Genomic DNA, 22,453 nt, shown 5'->3' on the forward strand with positions numbered 1-22,453 from the left:
GGAGAGAGACAGACAGACAGACAGAGACACAGACAGACAGAGACACAGACAGACAGAGACACAGACAGGGAGACAGACAGACAGACAGACAGACAGACAGACAGTGAGACAGACAGTGAGACAGACAGTGAGACAGACAGACAGACAGTGAGACAGACAGTGACACAGACAGACAGACAGACAGACAGACAGACAGACACAGACAGACAGAGACACAGACAGGGAGACAGACAGGGAGACAGACAGGGAGACAGAAAGAGAGACAGACAGGGAGACAGAGAAAGAGAGACAGACAGAGAGAGACAGAGCGAGTGAAAGATAGGAAAGGGGAGAAGGGAGGAGAAAGGTGAAAATGAGGATAATTAACAATGGACAATACAGACAACTGATATTTCATGGCTCTAATGTTACATATAACCCAGTGTTCAGATGGGTGGGGCCCTCTGATTCTGACCTGATGGGGGGGGCCCTCTGATTCTGACCTGATGGGGGGGGCACCCTGACCTGATGGGGGGGGCCCTCTGATTCTGACCTGATGGGGGGGGGCCCTCTGATTCTGACCTGATGGGTGGGGCCCTCTGATTCTGACCTGATGGGGGGGCCCTCTGATTCTGACCTGATGGGTGGGGCCCTCTGATTCTGACCTGATGGGTGGGGCCCTCTGATTCTGACCTGATGGGGGGCCCTCTGATTCTGACCTGATGGGGGGCCCTCTGATTCTGACCTGATGGGGGGGCCCTCTGATTCTGACCTGATGGGGGGCCCTCTGATTCTGACCTGATGGGTGGGGCCCTCTGATTCTGACCTGATGGGTGGGCCCCTCTGATTCTGACCTGATGGGTGGGGCCCTCTGATTCTGACCTGATGGGGGGCCCTCTGATTCTGACCTGATGGGGGGCCCTCTGATTCTGACCTGATGGGGGGCTGATTCTGACCTGATGGGGGGGCCCTCTGATTCTGACCTGATGGGGGGGCCCTCTGACCTGACCTGATGGGTGGGGCCCCTGACCTGACCTGGGGGGGGGGCACCCTGACCTGATGGGGGAGGGCACCCTGACCTGACCTGATGGGTGGGGCACCCTGACCTGACCTGATGGGGAGGGCACCCTGACCTGATGGGGGAGGGCACCCTGACCTGACCTGATGGGTGGGGCACCCTGACCTGACCTGATGGGGGAGGGCACCCTGACCTGATGGGGGGGGCACCCTGACCTGACCTGGGGGGGGAGGCACCCTGACCTGATGGGGGGGCACCCTGACCTGATGGGGGGGGAGCACCCTGACCTGATGGGGGGAGAGCACCCTGACCTGATGGGGGGAGGCACCCTGACCTGACCTGGGGGGGGGGAGCACCCTGACCTGACCTGATGGGGGGGGGGCACCCTGACCTGACCTGATTGGGGGGGGGGGGCACCCTGACCTGATTGGGGGAGGCACCCTGACCTGACCTGATGGGGGGAGGCACCCTGACCGGACCTGATGGGGGGCACCCTGACCTGATGGGGGGGGCACCCTGACCTGACGGGTGGGAACAAAACAAGCTTCCATAGCTCTTTTACACACTTTCATCTTAATGTACATATTGCGTCTCAATAAAGAATTTGTGGAAATACATTATCTAGCACAGCTAAGCAAATACATTGTTCAGTGTGTGTGTGTGTGTGTGTGTGTATTACCTTGTATGAGTAGAGGACTTTGCAGGTGAGTGGGTAGTTCCTGAGAGTCCCAGAGGGGCTGGAGCTGCTGTCATCAAACACCTCCATGTTCTCCTCACACTCCTCTCCCTCCGAGCGCTCCAGATCAACCGGGCCCTACACACAGACACATCACAATGAGCTACTTCCAAATTATCCAGTGTGGTGCCGTCCAGGTTCTCTCTGGTTCTCTCTGGTTCTCTCTAGTTCTCTATCCTTGTCCTCTCCTTGTCCTTCTGAGTCAGGTGATATGAAGGGCGTCGATGTTAAACCTTTATGTTCTGACCCCACCTCTACCTTTCCTCAGGGAATCTCATTGGCTCACGGAGATCAGGTGATTCAGGTGGCATATGGGCCCGCCCCCATTGAGACCGGACACAGCAACCCAACCAGGACAGAACAACTGTGTGTGTTTTTCTCTGTGTGTATTCAAAACTCACTATGTTCCTGATAGAATGCTAAGAAAATCACTAAACTCTACACCTCCATCGGAGCAGAAAAACAACAGCTGTGTGTGTGTGGACTAGAGGTCAACCGATTATCATTTTTCAACGCCGATACCGATTAATCTGACTATTTTTACTTAATTATTTGTAATTTAGACAATGACAACAATACTGAATGAACACTTATTTTAACTTAATATAATACATCAATACAAATTTAGCCTCAGGTAAATAATGAAACATGTTAAATTTGGTTTAAATAATGCAAAAACAAAGTGTTGGAGAAGAAAGTAAAAGTGCAATATGTGCCATGTAAGAAAGCTAATGTTTCAGTTCCTTGCTCAGAACATGAGAACATTTGAAAGCTGGTGGTTCCTTTTAACATGAGTCTTCAATATTCCCAGGTAAGAAGTTTTAGGTTGTAGTTATTATAGGAATTACAAGACTATTTCTCTCTATACGATTTGTATTTCATTAACCTTTGACTATTGGATGTTCTTATAGGCACTTTAGTATTGCCAGTGTAACAGTATAGCTTCAGTCCCTCTCCTCGCTGCTCCCTGGGCTCAAACCAGCAACACAGCGACAACAGCCACCATCGAAGCAGCGTTACCCATGCAGAGCAAGGGGAACAACTACTAGAAGGCTCAGAGCGAGTGATGTTTGAAACGCTATTAGCGCGCGCTAACTAGCTAGCCATTTCACTTCAGTTACACCAGCCTTATCTCGGGAGTTGATAGGCTTGAAGTCATAAACAGCGCAATGCTTGACGCAGAACGAAGAGCTGCTGGCAAAACTCACGAAAGTGCTGTTTGAATGAATGTTTACGCGCCTGCTTCTGCCTACCACCGCTCAGTCAGATACTTAGATACTTGTATGCTTGTCTGCTCCGTCAGATTATATGCAACGCAGGACACGATAGATAATATCTAGTAATATCACAACCATGTGTAGTTAAATAGTGATTATGATTGATTGTTTTTTATAAGACAAGTTTAATGCTAGCTAGCAACTTACCGTGGCTTACTGAATTTGCGTAACAGGCAGTCTCCTTGTGGAGTGCAACGAGAGAGAGGCAGGTCGTTATCGCGTTGGACTAGTTAACTGTAAGGTTGCAAGATTGGATACCCCGAGCTGACAATGTGAAAATCTGTCATTCTGCCCCTGAATGAGGCAGTTAACACACACACTCCCAGAGCCCTCACCTCCTCCCCGTAGGCTGTCTCGTCATTGTTGGTAATCGTCATTGTTGTGTCGTCTGCAAACTTGATGATTGAGTTGGAGGCGTGCGTGGCCACGAAGTCATGGGTGAACAGGGAGTACAGGAGGGGGCTGAGCACACACCCTTGTGGGGCTCCAGTGTTGAGGATCAGTGAAGTGAACAGCATTCTTACATAGGTATTGCTCTTGTCCAGGTGGGATAGGGCAGTGTGCAGTGTGATGGCGATTACATCGTCTGTGGATCTATTGGGGCGGTAAGCAAATTGAAATGGGTCTAGATGACAGGTAAGGTAGAGGTGGTATGATCCTTGACTAGTCTCTCAAAGCACTTCATGGTGACAGTCATTTAGTTCAGTTACTTTTGCTTTCTTGGGAACAGGAACAATGGTGGCCATATTGAAGCATGTGGGGACAGCAGACTGGGATATGTCCGTAAACACTCCAGCCAGCTGGTCTGCGCATGCTCTGAGGACGCGACTTGGGATGCAGTCTTGCGAGGGTTAACACGCTTAAATGTCTTACTCACGTTGGCCATGTAGAAGGAGAGCCCACAGTCCTTGATACCGGGTCGGGTCGGTGGCACTGTGTTATCTTCAAAAGCGGGAGAAGAAGGTGTTTAGTTTGTCCGGAAGCAAGACGTCGGTGTCCTCGACGTGGCTGGTTTTCCTTTTGTAGTGATTGTCTGTAGACCCTGCCACATACGTCCTGTGTCGGAACGGTTGAATTGCGACTCCACTGCGTCTCTATACTGACGGTTTGACTGTTTGATTGCCTTGCGGAGGGAATAACTACACTGTTTGTATTCTGCCATATTCCCAGTCACTTTACCAGTAGTTATTACTTCGGGGGAAAGGTTAATTGATTAGGAGATACTTTGCTCCCCATCACACTGGACTGGGGGAACAGACAAGTCCCTCAACTAATTCTCTAACTGTTACTCTTGTCATCCACACCACTTTCTCCCATTATCACTTTCCCACTCTCTCCTCCTACTCTGTCCCCCTCTCTCACTTCCTCTCTTTCTCTGGTGGTTGCTGCAGTATCATGTGAACAGAATGTTAAGTGGTGAATAGGAGCAGAGACTGCTTACCTCAACATCCTGCTGACACACACACATAAACACACACACATAAACACACACACATAAACACACACACACACACAAAACACACACACACACATAAAAACACACACACACACAGGACCAAAGTGCTGATGTCCACACACGCATGCCTTGGCTGCCGTGTGGCAAATAAATATTTGTCTGTGATGATGACAGGTAGTGGGAGACGGGCATTGCAGGGAGTGTAGTGAGGGATTGTGGGTAGTTTTCTCCAAAATGAGGGACGGTGGTGTAGTGTGAGGGAGGGAGGGCAGGTGTCTCACCGAGAGTGAGGGATCGTGGGTAGTGTAGTTTACTGTAGCCCAGCGCTCATTTTCCAGCTCCTCCATCACCTGGTTCATGGCGCTCTTCAGCCAGGTATCCACGGCAACGCCCACCTGTCTCAGCAGGTCCAGACGAGCCTCTGCCTTCAGCTTTACTGTCTGGAGTGAGAGAGAGGTTACACACGCTGCTTGGTAATGGTAATCAATATAACTGACACGGGACGTTGGAGGACTCAATCTATCCCATCAACACTCAATCTATCCCAGGTAAGTAGTATGTGCAGTACCAGTCAAAAGAGTGGACACACCTACTCCTCATTCAAGGGTTTTTCTTTATTTTAACTATTTTCTACATTGTAGAATAATAGTGAAGACATCGGAACTATGAAATAACACATATGGAATCATGTAGTATCCAAAATAAGTGTTAAACAAATCAAACTATATTTGAGATTTGAGATTCTTCAAATTCAACCAAAAAAGTGTTAAACAAATCCAAATATATTTTAGATTTTTCAAAGTAGCCACCCTTTGCCTTGATGACAGCTTTGCAAACTCTTGGCATTCTCTCAACCAGCTGATGTAGTCACCTGGAATGCATTTAAATTAACAGGTGTGCATTGTTAAAAGTTCATTTGTGGAATTTCTTTCATTCATAATGCGTTTGAGCCAATCAGTTGTGTTGTGACAAGGTAGGGATGGTATACAGAAGATAGCCCTATTTTAACCAAGTCCATATTATGGCAAGAACAGCTCAAATAAGCAAAGAGAAACAACAGTCCATCATTACTTTATGACATGAATGTCAGTCAATCCGGAACATTTCAAGAACTTTGAAAGTTTCTTCAAGTGCAGTCACAAAAACCATCAAGTGCTATGATGAAACTGTCTCTCATGAGAACCGCTACAGGAAAGGAAGACCCAGAGTTACCTCTGCTGTAGAGGATAAGTTCATTAGAGTTACCAGCCTCAGAAGTTGCAGCCCAAATAAATGCTTCACAGAGTTCAAGTAACAGACACATCTCAACATCAACTGTTCAAAGGAGACTGTGTGAATCAGGCCTTTGTGGTCGAATTGCTGAACGAAACCAATACTAAAGGAAACCAATAATAAGAAGAAACTTGCTTGGGCCAAGAAACATGAGTAATGGACATTAGACCGGTGAAAATCTCTCCTTTGGTCTCATGAGTCCACATTTGAGATTTTTGGTTCCAACCGCCGTGTCTCTGTGAGATGCAGAGTAGGTGAACGGATGATCTCCGCTTGTGTGGTTCCCACTGTGAAGCATGGAGGAGGTTTGATGGTGTGGGGGTGCTTTGCTGGTGACACTGTCCGTGATTTATTTAGAATTCAAGGCACATTTAACCAGCATGGTTACCACAGAATTCTGCAGCAATACGCCATCCCATCTGGTTTGAGACTAGTGGGACTATCATTTGTTTTTCAACAGGACAATGACCCAACACACCTCCAGGCTGTGTAAGGGCTATTTGACCAAGAAGGAGAGTGATGTAGTGCTGCATCAGATGACCTGGCCCGACCTCAAACCAATTCAGATGGTTTGGGATGAGTTGGACCGCAGACTGAAGGAAAAGCAGCCAACAAGTGCTCAGCATATCTCGGAACCCCTTCGAGACTGTTGGAAAAGCATTCCAGGTGAAGCTGGTTAAGAGAATGCCAAGAGTGTGCAAAGCTGTTATCAAAGCAAAGGGTGGCTACTTTGAAGAATCTAAAATCTAAAATAGATTTAGATTTGTTCAACACTTTTTTGGTTACTACATGATTCCATATGTGTTATTTCATAGTGTTGATGTCTTGACTGTTATTTTACAATGTAGAAAATAGTAAAAATAAATAAAAACCCTTGAATGAGTAGGTGTGTCCAAACTTTTCACTGGTACTGTATGTACAAAGGAAGTACAGGGAGATAAACTCATTACAGTACATTTTCATGGAGATAAAAGCTCTTTAATGACTGATCAGTATCAGGAAGTGGAATGTTGTTCATTATTGAGTACACTTTCATCACTAATGCTTCCTCCTCTGACCCCACCCACCACAGACTATTGGTTGTCCTGGCTCTGCTCCTCCCCTCAGGACACATTAGATCCAAATGGACTCAGACATTCAACAGACAGCAGGGGATAATGGGGGCTGGGAGAGAGAGGGGGGGAGGGAGGGGAGGTAAACAGATGGGAGGGTGGTGGGCAGAAAGGGAGGTGGAGAGAGTTGGAGGGAGGGGCGATGTGGAGAGTGATTAATATCCGTGTGAATTTCTCATCTCTGTCTGTGGGCGCTATGACTACATCAGCCAGCAGGGGGTGTCAGAGAGAGGGAAATTGCAGAGACCGAGAGGAAAGATATAATTTTTTATTTAACCTTTATTTAATTAGGCAAGTCAGTTAAGAACAAATTCTTATTTATAACGACAGCCTACCCCAGCTAAACCAGGAAGACGATGGGCCAATTGTGCACCGCCCTATGGGACCAATCACGGCCGGATGTGATACAGCCTGGACATCAAAGGAAGGAGAGGAGATGCATTGATCTGATTCACAGTCTGACAGGCTGTCTCTGAGAGAATCCATGGAGAGACAACTGTACTTAGAGAGCTGGGGGAAAGAGGGTATACTGCAGCCTGTAGGTCTACCTTTCTTCTAACAAACACAAACCTCAGCCTTGCGGATGCTCTCTTTGGTATCCTCTATCTTCAGCTCCAGATCAAGCCGGCCCTGCTCCGTTTGAGGGACTCCCAGTGTCTCACACTCCTCCAGGCTCTAACGGCACACACACACACACACTTCAAAATCACAGACTAAAATCACATCTTGCTTTTAAAGATAGTCTGGACCAACATGAACAACTAGTGTGTGTGGTTGTGCGTAGACTCACTCTCTTGTAGTGGACGATGTTCTTGTGTTCTCGGGCCATTCTGGTGGCCCATTTCCTGGCCTCCTTGTTCAGACTGTGCTCCTCTGTCTGGCTCCCCGTGTCTGTCTCCAACTTACGACTCTACAACACACACACACACACACACACACACACACACACACACACACACACACACACACACACACACACACAACAATGGAGATAAGAGGAACACAACACCTTTTTCCTAAGTGGTTACCATGGAAATGATGGAATGTGAGTCTCCTATCCTAAATGAAATGAAGTCTCCCCGAAAAACTACTGTAGAGTCATCATTACCCCACACAACCACACCTAGTACAGTCTCAGTGGATACAACTAACAACCACACCTAGTACAGTCTCAGTGGATACAGCTATCTGTCAACCACACCTAGTACAGTCTCAGTGGATACAGCCATCTGTCAACCACACCTAGTACAGTCTCAGTGGATACAGCTAACAACCACACCTAGTACAGTCTCAGTGGATACAGCTAACAACCACACCTAGTACAGTCTCAGTGGATACAGCTATCTGTCAACCACACCTAGTACAGTCTCAGTGGATACAGCTAACAACCACACCTAGTACAGTCTCAGTGGATACAGCTAACAACCACACCTGGTACAGTCTCAGTGGATACAGCTATCTGTCAACCACACCTAGTACAGTCTCAGTGGATACAGCTATCTGTCAACCACACCTAGTACAGTCTCAGTGGATACAGCTAACAACCACACCTAGTACAGTCTCAGTGGATACAGCTAACAACCACACCTAGTACAGTCTCAGTGGATACAGCCATCTGTCAACCACACCTAGTACAGTCTCAGTAAATACAGCTAACAACCACACCTAGTACAGTCTCAGTGGATACAGCTAACAACCACACCTAGTACAGTCTCAGTGGATACAGCTAACAACCACACCTAGTACAGTCTCAGTGGATACAGCTAACAACCACACCTAGTACAGTCTCAGTGGATACAGCTAACAACCACACCTAGTACAGTCTCTGTGGATACAGCTAACAACCACACCTAGTACAGTCTCAGTGGATACAGCTATCTGTCAACCACACCTAGTACAGTCTCAGTGGATACAGTCATCTGTCAACCACACCTAGTACAGTCTCAGTGGATACAGCTAACAACCACACCTAGTACAGTCTCAGTGGATACAGCTAACAACCACACCTAGTACAGTCTCAGTGGATACAGCTATCTGTCAACCACACCTAGTACTCAGTGGATACAGCCACACCTAGTACAGTCTCAGTGGATACAGTCAACCACACCTAGTACAGTCTCTATCTGTCAACCACACCTAGTACAGTCTCAGTGGATACAGCTAACAACCACACTTAGTACAGTCTATCTGTCAACCACACCTAGTACAGTCTCAGTGGATACAGCTAACAACCACACCTAGTACAGTCTCAGTGGATACAGCTAACAACCACACCTAGTACAGTCTCAGTGGATACAGCTATCTGTCAACCACACCTAGTACAGTCTCAGTGGATACAGCTATCTGTCAACCACACCTAGTACAGTCTCAGTGGATACAGCTAACAACCACACTTAGTACAGTCTCAGTGGATACAGCTATCTGTCAACCACACCTAGTACAGTCTCAGTGGATACAGCTAACAACCACACCTAGTACAGTCTCAGTGGATACAGCTATCTGTCAACCACACCTAGTACAGTCTCAGTGGATACAGCTAACAACCACACCTAGTACAGTCTCTGTGGATACAGCTTACAACCACACCTAGTACAGTCTCAGTGGATACAGATAACAACCACACCTAGTACAGTCTCAGTGGATACAGCTAACAACCAGTCCCACTTTTGAAGAAGCTCCCTCTCACATACATACACCAGAGAATTAGATGCAACAACTAGGTGTGAGTGACAGCTGCTGCTAATAACATCTTCTTGGATAATAGGCTGATTTGAAACAGAGGGAGAGGAGAGAAAGAGGCTGATGTGAAACAGAGGGAGGAGGAGAGAAAGAGGCTGATTTGAAACAGAGGGAGAGTAGAGAAAGAGGCTGATTTGAAACAGAGGGAGGAGGAGAGAAAGAGGCTGATTTGAAACAGAGGGAGAGTAGAGAAAGAGGCTGATTTGAAACAGAGGGAGGAGGAGAGAAAGAGGCTGATTTGAAACAGAGGGAGGAGGAGAGAAAGAGGCTGATTTGAAACAGAGGGAGGAGAGGAGAGAAAGAGGCTGATTTGAAACAGAGGGAGGAGAGAAAGGGGCTGATTTGAAACAGAGGGAGGAGAGGAGAGAAAGAGGCTGATTTGAAACAGAGGGGGAGGAGGAGAGAAAGAGGCTGATTTGAAACAGAGGGAGGAGGAGAGAAAGAGGCTGATTTGAAACAGAGGAGAGGGAGGAGGCTGATTTGAGAGAAAGGGGCTGATTTGAAACAGAGGGAGGAGGAGAGAAAGAGGCTGATTTGAAACAGAGGGAGGAGGAGAGAAAGGGGCTGATTTGAAACAGAGGGAGGAGAGGAGAGAAAGAGGCTGATTTGAAACAGAGGGAGGAGGAGAGAGAGGAGAGATTTTTGAAACAGAGGGAGAGGAGAGAGTTATGTTTATTTATTTTCCCTTTTGTAATTTAACTATTTGCATATCATTACAACACTATATAGCCATAATGACATTTGAAATGTGTTTATTTGACTTTTGTTAATGATCCATTTCACTCGCTTTGGTAATGTAAACATATGTTTAACATGCCAAGATAGCCATGTGAATTTAATTTAATTGAGAAAGAGAACAACAAGCCTTCTATTGCTAGCCTTGAGAAAATAGAGAAAATGTGTGTGTGTTGTGAGCCATGCAGTTCTAACACAATCTGTGTGTGTGTCTGTGTGTCTTCCCAATGGAGCCCATCCCTTAACTTCCTAGCCCAGTAATACATATCCACTCCCCCTCTCTACACTGCATTACACAACATTCAGAATCACAGACCCCTCAACAACAGTCAGTCAGAATCAACAGTCACCTCAACCCCCAAACAGTCCCCCCCCCCAAACAGTCACCTCAACCCCCCCCAAACAGTCACCTCAATCCCCCCAAACCCCCCAAAACAGTCACCTCAACCCCCCCAAACAGTCACCTCAACCCCCCCAAACAGTCACCTCAACCCCCCCAAACAGTCACCTCAATCCCCCCAAACAGTCACCTCAACCCCCCCAAACAGTCACCTCAACCCCCCAAACAGTCACCTCAACCCCCCTAACAGTCCCCAAACAGTCACCTCAACCCCCCAAACAGTCACCTCAACCCCCTAACAGTCACCCTAACAGTCACCTCAACCCCCTAACAGTCACCCCCTAACAGTCACCTCCCCCCTAACAGTCACCTCAACCCCCTAACAGTCACCCCCTAACAGTCACCTCAACCCCCTAACAGTCACCCCCTCACAGTCACCTCAACCCCCTAACAGTCACCTCAACCCCCCCTAACAGTCACCTCAACCACACAAAGGACTATTTAGGGAACAGAGGAAACATAATTGGATAAGTAGGGTATTGTGCTATCGTGTGTGTCATTTTAACTATCTGTACAATTCAATTCAGCTATATTGTGTTGAACAGTAGCAGCTTAATGTGTGAATGGGACTTATTATACAGCTGCAGAGTTAGGCTCAGTTAATATACCTATTGTAGGTGACCTGGAGGAATGGGCTAATGACCATAACTAAGACAATATATGTTCTAGCAGAGGGTTACACAGCAAGCTTTCTGAACGTACAACCATTAGTGGTCATGGTTCAAAATTCTTGGTCTTGGTGGTAACAGATCATAAACGGCAAGCTAATTGTTAAACGGTCATAATGATTAACGAACCATCATGGTTCAACAGCCACCGGGTCATGGCAGCATGTGTATGGGTAGAATGCAACGGTCAAGATTCTACAGCAGCAGTCATGCTTCCGGACATGGTCACGTTTATGGTCACTGTAAAACAGCCAGAGTTGTGGTAATGGAACAGCCATAGTTGTGGTTATCGTTGTAGTGGAACAGCCATGGTTGTGGTAATGGAACAGCCATAGTTGTGGTTATAGTTGTAGTGGAACAGCCATGGTTGTGGTTATAGTTGTAGTGGAACAGCCATGGTTGTGGTTATAGTGGAACAGCCATGGTTGTGATAATGGTTGAAGTGGAACAGCCATGGTTGTGATAATGGTTGTAGTGGAACAGCCATGGTTGTGGTAATGGTTGTAGTGGAAGAGCCAGAGTTGTGGTTATAGTTGTAGTGGAACAGCCATGGTTGTGGTTATAGTGGAACAGCCATGGTTGTGATAATGGTTGAAGTGGAACAGCCATGGTTGTAATAATGGTTGTAGTGGAACAGCCATGGTCGTGATAATGGTTGTAGTGGAACAGCCATGGTTGTGATAATGGTTGTAGTGGAACAGCCATGGTTGTGATAATGGTTGTAGTGGAACAGCCATGGTTGTGGTAATGGTTGTAGTGGAACAGCCATGGTTGTGATAATGGTTGTAGTGGAACAGCCATGGTTGTGATAATGGTTGTAGTGGAACAGCCATGGTCGTGATAATGGTTGTAGTGGAACAGCCATGGTCGTGATAATGATTGTAGTGGAACAGCCATAGTTGTGGTTACAGTTGTAGTGGAACAGCCATGGTTGTGGTTATAGTTGTAGTGGAACAGCCATGGTTGTGGTTATAGTTATAGTGGAACAGCCATATTTGTGGTAATGGTTGTAGTGGAACAGCCATGGTTGTGGTAATGGTTGTAGTGGAACAGCCAAAGTTGTGGTAATGGTTGAAGTGGAACAGCCATGGTTGTGGTTATAGTTGTAGTGGAACAGCCATGGTTGTGGTAATGGTAGTAGTGGAACAGCCATGGTTGTGGTAATGGTTGTAGTGGAACAGCCATGGTTGTGGTAATGGAACAGCCATGGTTGTGATAATGGTTGTAGTGGAACAGCCATAGTTGTGGTAATGGATGAAGAGGAACAGCCATGGTTGTGGTAATGGAACAGCCACAGTTGTGATAATGGTTGTAGTGGAACAGCCATAGTTGTGGTAATGGATGAAGTGGAACCGCCATGGTTGTGGTAATGGAACAGCCATAGTTGTGATAATGGTTGTAGTGGAACAGCCATGGTTGTGGTAATGGTTGTAGTGGAACAGCCATCGGTGTGATAATGGTTGTAGTGAAACAGCCATGGTAATGGTTGTAGTGGAACAGCCATGGTTGTGATAATGGTTGTAGTGGAACAGCCATGGTTGTGGTTATAGTTATAGTGGAACAGCCATAGTTGTGGTAATGGTTGTAGTGGAACAGCCATGGTTGTGATAATGGTTGTAGTGGAACAGCCATAGTTGTGGTTATAGTTGTAGTGGAACAGCCATGGTTGTGGTTATAGTTATAGTGGAACAGCCATAGTTGTGGTAATGGTTGTAGTGGAACAGCCATGGTTGTGGTAATGGTTGTAGTGGAACAGCCATGGTTGTGGTAATGGCCATGGTTGTGGTAATGGTTGTAGTGGAACAGCCATGGTAATGGTTGTAGTGGAACAGCCATGGTTGTGGTAATGGTTGTAGTGGAACAGCCATGGTTGTGGTAATGGTTGTGGAGTAATGGAACAGCCATATTTGTGATAATGGATGAAGTGGAACAGCCATGGTTGTAATGGAACAGCCGATAATGGTAATGGTTGATAGTGGAACAGCCATGTGGTAATGGTTGTAGTGGAACAGCCATGTTGTGGTAATGGATGGTTGTGGTAATGGAACAGCCATGATAATGGATGTAGTGGAACAGCCATGGTTGTGGTAATGGTTGTAGTGGAACAGCCATGGTTAATGGTTGTGGTAATGGAACAGCCATGGTAATGGATGTAGTGGAACAGCCATGGTAATGGTTGTAGTGGAACGGCCATGGTAATGGTTGTCGTGGAACAGCCATGGTAATGGTTGAAGTGGAACAGCCATGGTCAAAGGTTGTGGTAATGGAACAGCCATGGTAATGGTTGTAGTGGGACAGCCATGGTAATGGTTGTAGTGGAACAGTCATGGTAATCTTTGTAATGGAACAGCCATGGTAATGGTTGAAGTGGAACAGCCATGGTCAAAGGTTGTGGTAATGGAACAGCCATGGTAATGGTTGTAGTGGAACAGCCATGGTAATGGTTGTAGTGGAACAGCCATGGTTAATGGTTGTGGTAATGGAACAGCCATGGTAATGGTTGTAGATGAACAGCCATGGCAATGGTTGTAGTGGAACAGCCATGGTAATGGTTGTAGTGGAACAGCCATGGTAATGGTTGTCGTGGAACAGCCATGGTTAATGGTTGTGGTAATGGAACAGCCATGATAATGGTTGTAGTGGAACATCCATGGTAATGGTTGTAGTGGAACAGCCATGGTAATGGTTTTAGTGGAACAGCCATGGTAATGGTTGTAGTGGAACAGCCATGGTTAATGGTTGTGGTAATGAAACAGCCATGGTAATGGTTGTAGTGGAACAGCCATGGTAATGATTGTAGATGAACAGACATGGTAGTGGTTGTAGTGGAACAGCCATGGTAATGGTTGTAGTGGAACAGCCATGGTAATGGTTGTCGTGGAACAGCCATGGTTAATGGTTGTGGTAATGGAACAGCCATGATAATGGTTGTAGTGGAACAGCCATGGTAATGGTTGTCGTGGAACAGCCATGGTTAATGGTTGTGGTAATGGAACAGCCATGATAATGGTTGTAGTGGAACAGCCATGGTAATGGTTGTCGTGGAACAGCCATGGTTAATGGTTGTGGTAATGGAACAGCCATGATAATGGTTGTAGTGGAACAGCCATGGTAATGGTTGTAGTGGAACACCCATGGTAACAGCTCAACCATCAGAGGTCATGGTCACAACTACTACCTTGTGGTCGTTCAGCATGTATAAAGTAATTTAGCAACCACGGTTATGGTTGAGGATAATCCGTGTGCTTGTTATGGATATCATGTGTCATTACAATGGGTGGATAGCATGCAGCAGCCAGGGTCATGTTATGGCTCTAGATGGTTGGTGGTGGCTTGGCGGGTAGAGACTAGTGGTTAGGTCTACCTGTGCCAGCGTCATCCTCATGGCACTGACGGGCGAAGGCTCAATGTCCACCAACTTCTGCACCGAGCTCAGAGTCTGACACACACACACGCGCGCGTACACACACACACAGATAGGCGTTAGGGGAGAAAGAGTTAGCAAAGGTTGAAAAGTTTTGAAGGAGAAAAACACTGAAGGGAAAATAGTTAGTAGTGACAGAACAGAAAAATAGAGAGACACATACTATAGGTGTTGTAGATCAGTGGAGAATGAAGTTACACAGAGACAGTTACAGTTACATAGAGACAGTTACACAGAGACAGTAACAGTTACATAGAGACAGTTACCCAGAGACAGTTACCCAGAGACAGTTACCCAGAGACAGTTACCCAGAGACAGTTACCCAGAGACAGTTACCCAGAGACAGTTACCCAGAGACAGTTACAGTTACATAGAGACAGTTACACAGAGACAGTTACAGTTACATAGAGACAGTTACACAGAGACAGTTACAGTTACATAGAGACAGTTACACAGAGACAGTTACATAGACAGTTACACAGAGACAGTTACATAGACAGTTACACAGAGACAGTTACAGAGACAGTTACATAGAGACAGTTACAGTTACATAGAGACAGTTACACAGAGACAGTTACAGTTACATAGAGACAGTTACATAGACAGTTACACAGACAGTTACAGAGACAGTTACATAGAGACAGTTACAGTTACATAGAGACAGTTACACAGAGACAGTTACAGTTACATAGAGATAGTTACACAGAGACAGTTACATAGAGACAGTTACAGTTACATAGAGACAGTTACACAGAGACAGTTACACAGAGACAGTTACACAGAGACAGTTACATAGAGACAGTTACATAGAGACAGTTACACAGAGACAGTAACAGTTCCATAGAGACAGTTACACAGAGACAGTTACAGTTACATAGAGACAGTTACATAGAGACAGTTACATAGACAGTTACACAGAGACAGTTACATAGAGACAGTTACACAGAGACAGTTACATAGAGACAGTTACATAGAGATAGTTACACAGAGACAGTAACAGTTACATAGAGACAGTTACATAGAGACAGTTACAGTTACATAGAGATAGTTACACAGAGACAGTTACACAGAGACAATAACAGTTACATAGAGACAGTTACACAGAGTCAGTTACAGTTACATAGAGACAGTTACATAGAGACAGTTACACAGAGACAGTTACACAGAGACAGTAACAGTTACATAGAGACAGTTACATAGAGACAGTTACAGTTACATAGAGATAGTTACACAGAGACAGTTACACAGAGACAGTAACAGTTACATAGAGACAGTTACACAGAGACAGTTACAGTTACATAGAGACAGTTACATAGAGACAGTTACACAGAGACAGTAACAGTTACATAGAGACAGTTAGACAGAGACAGTAACAGTTACATAGAGACAGTTACACAGTCACACAGAGACAGTTACACAGAGACAGTTACACAGAGACAGTAACAGTTACATAGAGACAGTTACACAGAGACAGTAACAGTTACATAGAGACAGTTAGACAGAGACAGTAACAGTTACATAGAGACAGTTACAGAGACAGTTACAGTTACATAGAGATAGTTACACAGAGACAGTTACACAGAGACAGTTACAGTTACATAGAGATAGTTACACAGAGACAGTTACACAGAGACAGTAACAGTTACATAGAGACATTTACACAGTCACACAGAGACAGTTACACAGAGACAGTTACACAAAGACAGTAACAGTTCCATAGAGACAGTTACACAGACACAGTAACAGTTACATAGAGACAGTTACACAGTCACACAGAGACAGTTACACAGAGACAGTTACATAGAGACAGTCACACAGAGACAGTTACACAGAGAGTTACATATAGACAGTTACACACAGTTACAGTTACATAGAGACACAGAGACAGTTACACAGAGAGTTACATAGAGACACAGAGACAGTAACAGTTACACAGAGACAGTTACACAGAGAGTTACATAGACAGTTACACAAAGACAGTTACACAGAGACAGTTACACAGAGACACAGAGACAGTAACAGTTCCATAGAGACAGTTACACAGAGACAGTAACAGTTACATAGAGACAGTTATACAGAGACAGTTACAGTTACATAGAGACAGTTACACAGAGACAGTTACAGTTACAGTTACACAGAGACAGTTACACAGAGACAATAACACAGCAACAGAGACAGTCACACAGAGACAGTCACACAGAGACAGTCACACAGAGATAGTCACACAGAGACTACAGAGAAGAGAAGTGATGTGTTCAGTTGCTCCTCAGAAAAGTCACCATAGGAAGAAGTATAGTCGGAAAGTCGTTCTGTACTTTGAATGTTTCCGAGAGGCGAGCGCATGAACACAGCATATGAACAGAGAACAGAGTTGGAGAGGGTTGATTAGGGACATCTCAGATACAGGAGGCCTGCTAGTGTGTGTGTCTGCCCGACTGTGTACGAGGGGACACAAGACGTGTGTGTGAGTCTCACCGTGTCACAGTCACTGGGTTGGAACTGGAAGTCTTGTGCTTTATGAAACACAGGGTTCTCCTGCATGAAGAGCTGCTGGTTAAACTCCTGCACCACCTGAGAGATACAGAGATATACAGGATTAAGCACACACACACACACACACCAACGCACGCACGCACACACACACACACACACACACAGACGACACACACAGATGCACACACAGACACACACACACACACACACACACACACACACACACAGACGCACGCACAGACGCACACGCACGCACGCACAGACGCACGCACACACCCTGTTGGATTTGTCCAGTAGGAACTGGAAGGTGTTGTGTATGGCCTGAAAGGCCTCCAGCTCTGTCTGACAGATAGAGATCAGATAGTCCTTCACATGGTTATATATCCCTCCATCCAACTCCTGAGAGCGACAGAGACAGAGAGACAGAGAGAGAGAGAGAGAGACAGAGACAGAGAACGTTAATGTGATGGTTATCTTTAGTCTTTTGATAGACTGGATGAAGCATTAATTAACAGTGAATCTAAATGAAGAGTCTTTCTATTAAGTGATTTGGCTAAATATGGAGAGGAGATTAGAGAGAGAGGAGAGGAGAGGGAGAGGGGAGAGGAGGAGAGAGGGAGAGAGAGAGAGACAGACAGAAGCAGAGACAGAGAGAGACAGAAGCAGAGAGAGAGAGAGAGAGAGAGGCAGAGAGAGAGAGGGAGAGGCAGAGAGAGAGAGGCAGAGAGAGAGAGGGAGAGGCAGAGAGAGAGAGGCAGAGAGAGAGAGAGAGACAGAAGCAGAGAGAGAGAGAGAGAGAGACAGAAGCAGAGAGAGAGAGGGAGAGGCACAGAGAGAGAGGCAGAGAGAGAGAGAGAGAAAGACAGAAGCAGAGAGAGAGAGAGAGAGAGAGAGAGAGAGAGGGAGAGGCAGAGAGAGAGAGGCAGAGAGAGAGAGAGAGAGAGAGAGAGAGAGAGAAACATGTTTCCCATGCCAATAAAGCCCTTGAATTGAATTGAATTGAGAGAGACAGACAGAGAGAGAGAGAGAGAAACAGAGAAGAGAGAGAGACAGAGAGGAATGACAAATTGGTTTTTGCATTCTTCATCAAGCCAAGAAAGAAATTGAGAAACCTATCCAACCAAAAACATAGAGACCCGGAAAACCTGAGTCTTCGCCTTCACTATGGTGAATCACTAAAACAATACGGAAATACACTACGGAAATAGAAGGAACAGCGCGTCAGAAATCAGCTCAATGTAATTGAAGAATCCATAGAATCTAACCACTTCTGGGAAAACTCTAAACAAATAACAGCACGAGAAGTTATCGATCCAAAATGGAGATGTATGGATAAACCACTTCTCCAATCTTTTTGGCTCTATAACAAAGAACAAACAGCAAAAACATATACAGTGGCTTGCAAAAGTATTCACCCTCCTTGGAATTTTTCCTATTTTGTTGCCATACAACCTGGGATTAAAATTGATTTTTGGGGAATTTGTAACATTTGATTTAAACAACATGCCTAACACTTTGAAGATGAGAAACATGTTTTATTGTGACACAAGAAATAAGACCAAAAAAACCTGAAAACTTGAGCGTGCATAACTATTCACCACTCGAGTGTTGCTTTAGCAGTATGCTTAGGATCATTGTCCTGCTGGAAGGTGAACCCTCGTCCCAGTTTCAAATCTCTGGAAGACTGAAACAGGTTTCCCCTCATTTAGCTCAATCCATCATCCATTCAATGCTGACCAGTTTCCCTGTCCCTGCCAATGAAAAACACCCCCACAGCATGATGCTGCTACCACCACCATGCTTTACTGTGGGGATGGTATTCTCAGGGTGATGAGAGATGTTGGGTTTGCTTCAGACATAGCGTTTTCCTTGATGGTCAAAAAGCTCAATTTTAGTCTCATATGACCAGAGGGGCGGCCCTCTCTTGGCAGGTTTGTTAGGGTGCCATATTCCTTCCATTTTTTAATAATGGATTTAATGGTGCTCCGTGGGATGTTCAAAGTTTCTGATATTCGTTTTACCCAAACCTGATCTGTACTTCTCCACAACTTTGTCCCTGACCTGTTTGGAGAGCTCCTTGGTCTTCATGGTGCGGCTTGCTTGGTGGTGCCCCTTGCTTAGTGGTGTTGCAGACTTTGGGGCCTTTCAGAACAGGTGTACATATACTGAGATCATGTGACACTTAAATAAAGTACACCTGTGTGCAATCTAACTAGTGACTTCTGGTTGCACGGATCTTATTTATGGGCTTCGTAGCAAAAGGGGTGAATACTGGGGGGCTGGGTAGCCTAGTGGTTAGAGCGTTGGACTAGTAACCGAAAGGTTTCAAGTTCAAACCCCCGAGCTGACAAGGTACAAATCTGTCGTTCTGCCCCTGAACAGGCAGTTAACCCACTGTTTCTAGGCCGTCATTGAAAATAAGAATTTGTTCTTAACTGACTTGCCTGGTTAAATAAAGGTAAAAAATAAAATAAAAATACATACATAACTTTTCAGTTTTTACATTTTTTTTACATTCCTTTAAACAAGTTTTTTATTTTACTTCACTAATTATTTTGTGTCCATGACATGAAATCCAAATAAAATTCCATTTCAATTACAGGTTGTAACGCAACAAAATAGGAAAAATGCCAAGGGGGATGAATACTTTTGCAAGGTACTGTACATGATCAAATACGAATCAACTACTAAAAGACTACCAGAACCCACTAGATTATCCAATTACATTGAATGAACTACAGGACAAAATACAAACCTTCCAACCCAAAAAGGCGTGTGGTGTTGATTGTATCCTCAATGAAATGATAAAATATACAGACCACAAATTACAATTGGCTATACTAAAACTCTAACATCCTCTTCCGCTATGGCGTCTTCCACAATATTTGGAACCAAGAACTGATCACCCCAATCCACAACCTTGGGGAAATCCTCTGCATTATCATTAACAGCAGACTTGTACTGGGCAAATGTCAAATTGGCTTTTTTAACAAATTCCATACAAATTATTGACCCTAATTGACAAAAAAAAAGGCAAAGTCTTCTCATGCTTTGTTGATTTCAAAAAAGCTTTTGACTCAATCTGGCATGAGGTTCTGATATACAAATTCATGGGAAATGGTGGTGGAGGAAAAACATACTACATTTTACAGTCCATATAAACAAACATTGAGTGTGCGGTTAAAATTGGCAAAAAACAAACACATTTATTTCCACAGGGCCATGGGGTGAGACAGGGATGCAGCTTGAGCCCCACCCTCTTCAACATACAGTTCCAGTCAAAAGTTTGGACACACCTACTTATTCCATTTAAAAAAAACTATTTTCTACATTGTATAAAAATAGTGAAGACATCAAAACTCTGAAATAACACAAATGGAAACATGTAGTAACCAAAAAGTGTTAAACATATCAAAATGTATTTTATATGAGATTATTCAAAGTAGCCATTTGCCATTTTCACACTCTTGGAATGCTTGTACAAAAGTGTTGAAGGAGTTTCTACATATGCGGAGCACATATTGGTTGCTTTTCCTTCACTCTGTGTTCTATCCCATCTCAATTGAGTTGAGGTTGGGTGATTGTGGAGGCTAGGTCATCTGATGCAGCACTCCTTCACTCTCCTTGTCCAAACTATTGATTGGTACTGTACAGTCGTGTCCAAAAGTTGACACAAATAACTTTTCAAAGTCTGCTGTCTCAGTTTGTATGATGGCAATTTGCATATACTCCAGAATGTTATGAAGTGTGATCAGATGAATTGCAATTAATTAAAGTCCCTCTTTGCCATGCAAATGAAATGAATCCCCCAAAAAACATTTCCACTACATTTCAGCCCCACCACAAAAGGACCAGCTGACATCATGTCAGTGATTCTCTAGTTAACACAGGTGTGAGTGTTGACGAGGACAAGGTTGGAGATCACACTGTCATGCTGATTGAGTTTGAATAACAGACTGGAAGCTTCAAAAGGAGGGTGGTGCTTGGAATCATTGTTCTTCCTTGGTTACCTGCAAGGAAACACGTACCGTCATCATTGCTTTGCACAAAAAGGGCTTCATAGGCAAGGATATTGCTGCCAGTAAGACTGTACCTAAATCAGCTATTTATCGGATCATCAAGAACTTGAAGGAGAGCGGTTCAATTGTTGTGAAGAAGGCTTCAGGGCACCCAGGACCGTCTCCTAAAGTTGATTCAGCTGCGGGATCGGGGCACCACCAGTACAGAGCTTGCTCAGGAATGGCAGCAGGCAGGTGTGAGTGCATCTGCACGCACAGTGAGGCGAAGACTTTTGGAGGATGGCCTGGTGTCAAGAAGTCACTTCTCTCCAGGAAAAACATCAGGGACAGACTGATATTCTGCAAAAGGTACAGGCATTGGACTGCTGAGGACTGGGGTAAAGTCATTTTCTCTGATGAATCCCCTTTCCGATTGTTTGGGGCATCCAGAAAAAAGCTTGTCTGGAGAAGACAAGGTGAGCGCTACCATCAGTCATGTCATACCAACAGTAAAGCATCCTGAGACCATTCATGTGTGGGGTTGCTTCTCAGCCAAGGGAGTGGGCTCACTCACAATTTTGCCTAAGAACACAGCCATGAATAAAGAATGGTACCAACACATCCTCTGAGAACAACTTCTCCCAACCATCCAGGAACAGTTTGGTGACGAACAATGCCTTTTCCAGCATAATGGAGCACCTTGCCATAAGGCAAAAGTGATAACTTAGTGGCTCGAGGAACAAAACATCGATATTTTGGGTCCTTGGCCAGGAAACTCCCCAGACCTTAATCCCATTGAGAACTTGTGGTCAATCCTCAAGAGGTGGATGGACAAACAAAAACCAACAAATTCTGACAAAGTCCAAGCATTGATTATGCAAGAATGGGCTGCCATCAGTCAGGATGTGGCCCAGAATAGACTGCCATCAGTCAGGATGTGGCCCAGAATGGGCTGCCATCAGTCAGGATGTGGCCCAGAATGGGCTGCCATCAGTCAGGATGTGGCCCAGAATAGACTGCCATCAGTCAGGATGTGGCCCAGAATGGGCTGCCATCAGTCAGGATGTGGCCCAGAATGGGCTGCCATCAGTCAGGATGTGGCCCAGAATAGACTGCCATCAGTCAGGATGTGGCCCAGAATGGGCT

At 45.3% G+C, this 22,453-nt stretch overlaps 1 protein-coding gene across 1 annotated transcript in view; it reads right to left on the minus strand.

Annotated features, from left to right (window-relative positions):
- Positions 1-22,453, minus strand: part of LOC135545102 (F-BAR and double SH3 domains protein 2-like) — a 64,200-nt gene that overhangs the window by 12,744 nt on the left and 29,003 nt on the right. Inside the window, exons 6-12 of the mRNA XM_064972742.1 lie at positions 17,586-17,708; positions 17,292-17,387; positions 14,757-14,831; positions 7,641-7,760; positions 7,421-7,525; positions 4,748-4,906; positions 1,677-1,811 (exon numbers count right to left, since the gene is read on the minus strand). Of these exons, the coding sequence (XP_064828814.1) occupies positions 1,677-1,811; positions 4,748-4,906; positions 7,421-7,525; positions 7,641-7,760; positions 14,757-14,831; positions 17,292-17,387; positions 17,586-17,708 (813 nt within the window). The remainder of the gene's footprint in view (positions 1-1,676; positions 1,812-4,747; positions 4,907-7,420; positions 7,526-7,640; positions 7,761-14,756; positions 14,832-17,291; positions 17,388-17,585; positions 17,709-22,453) is intronic.

This window comes from Oncorhynchus masou, chromosome 9 (genome assembly GCF_036934945.1).
Source record: "Oncorhynchus masou masou isolate Uvic2021 chromosome 9, UVic_Omas_1.1, whole genome shotgun sequence".
NCBI lineage: Eukaryota > Metazoa > Chordata > Actinopteri > Salmoniformes > Salmonidae > Oncorhynchus > Oncorhynchus masou.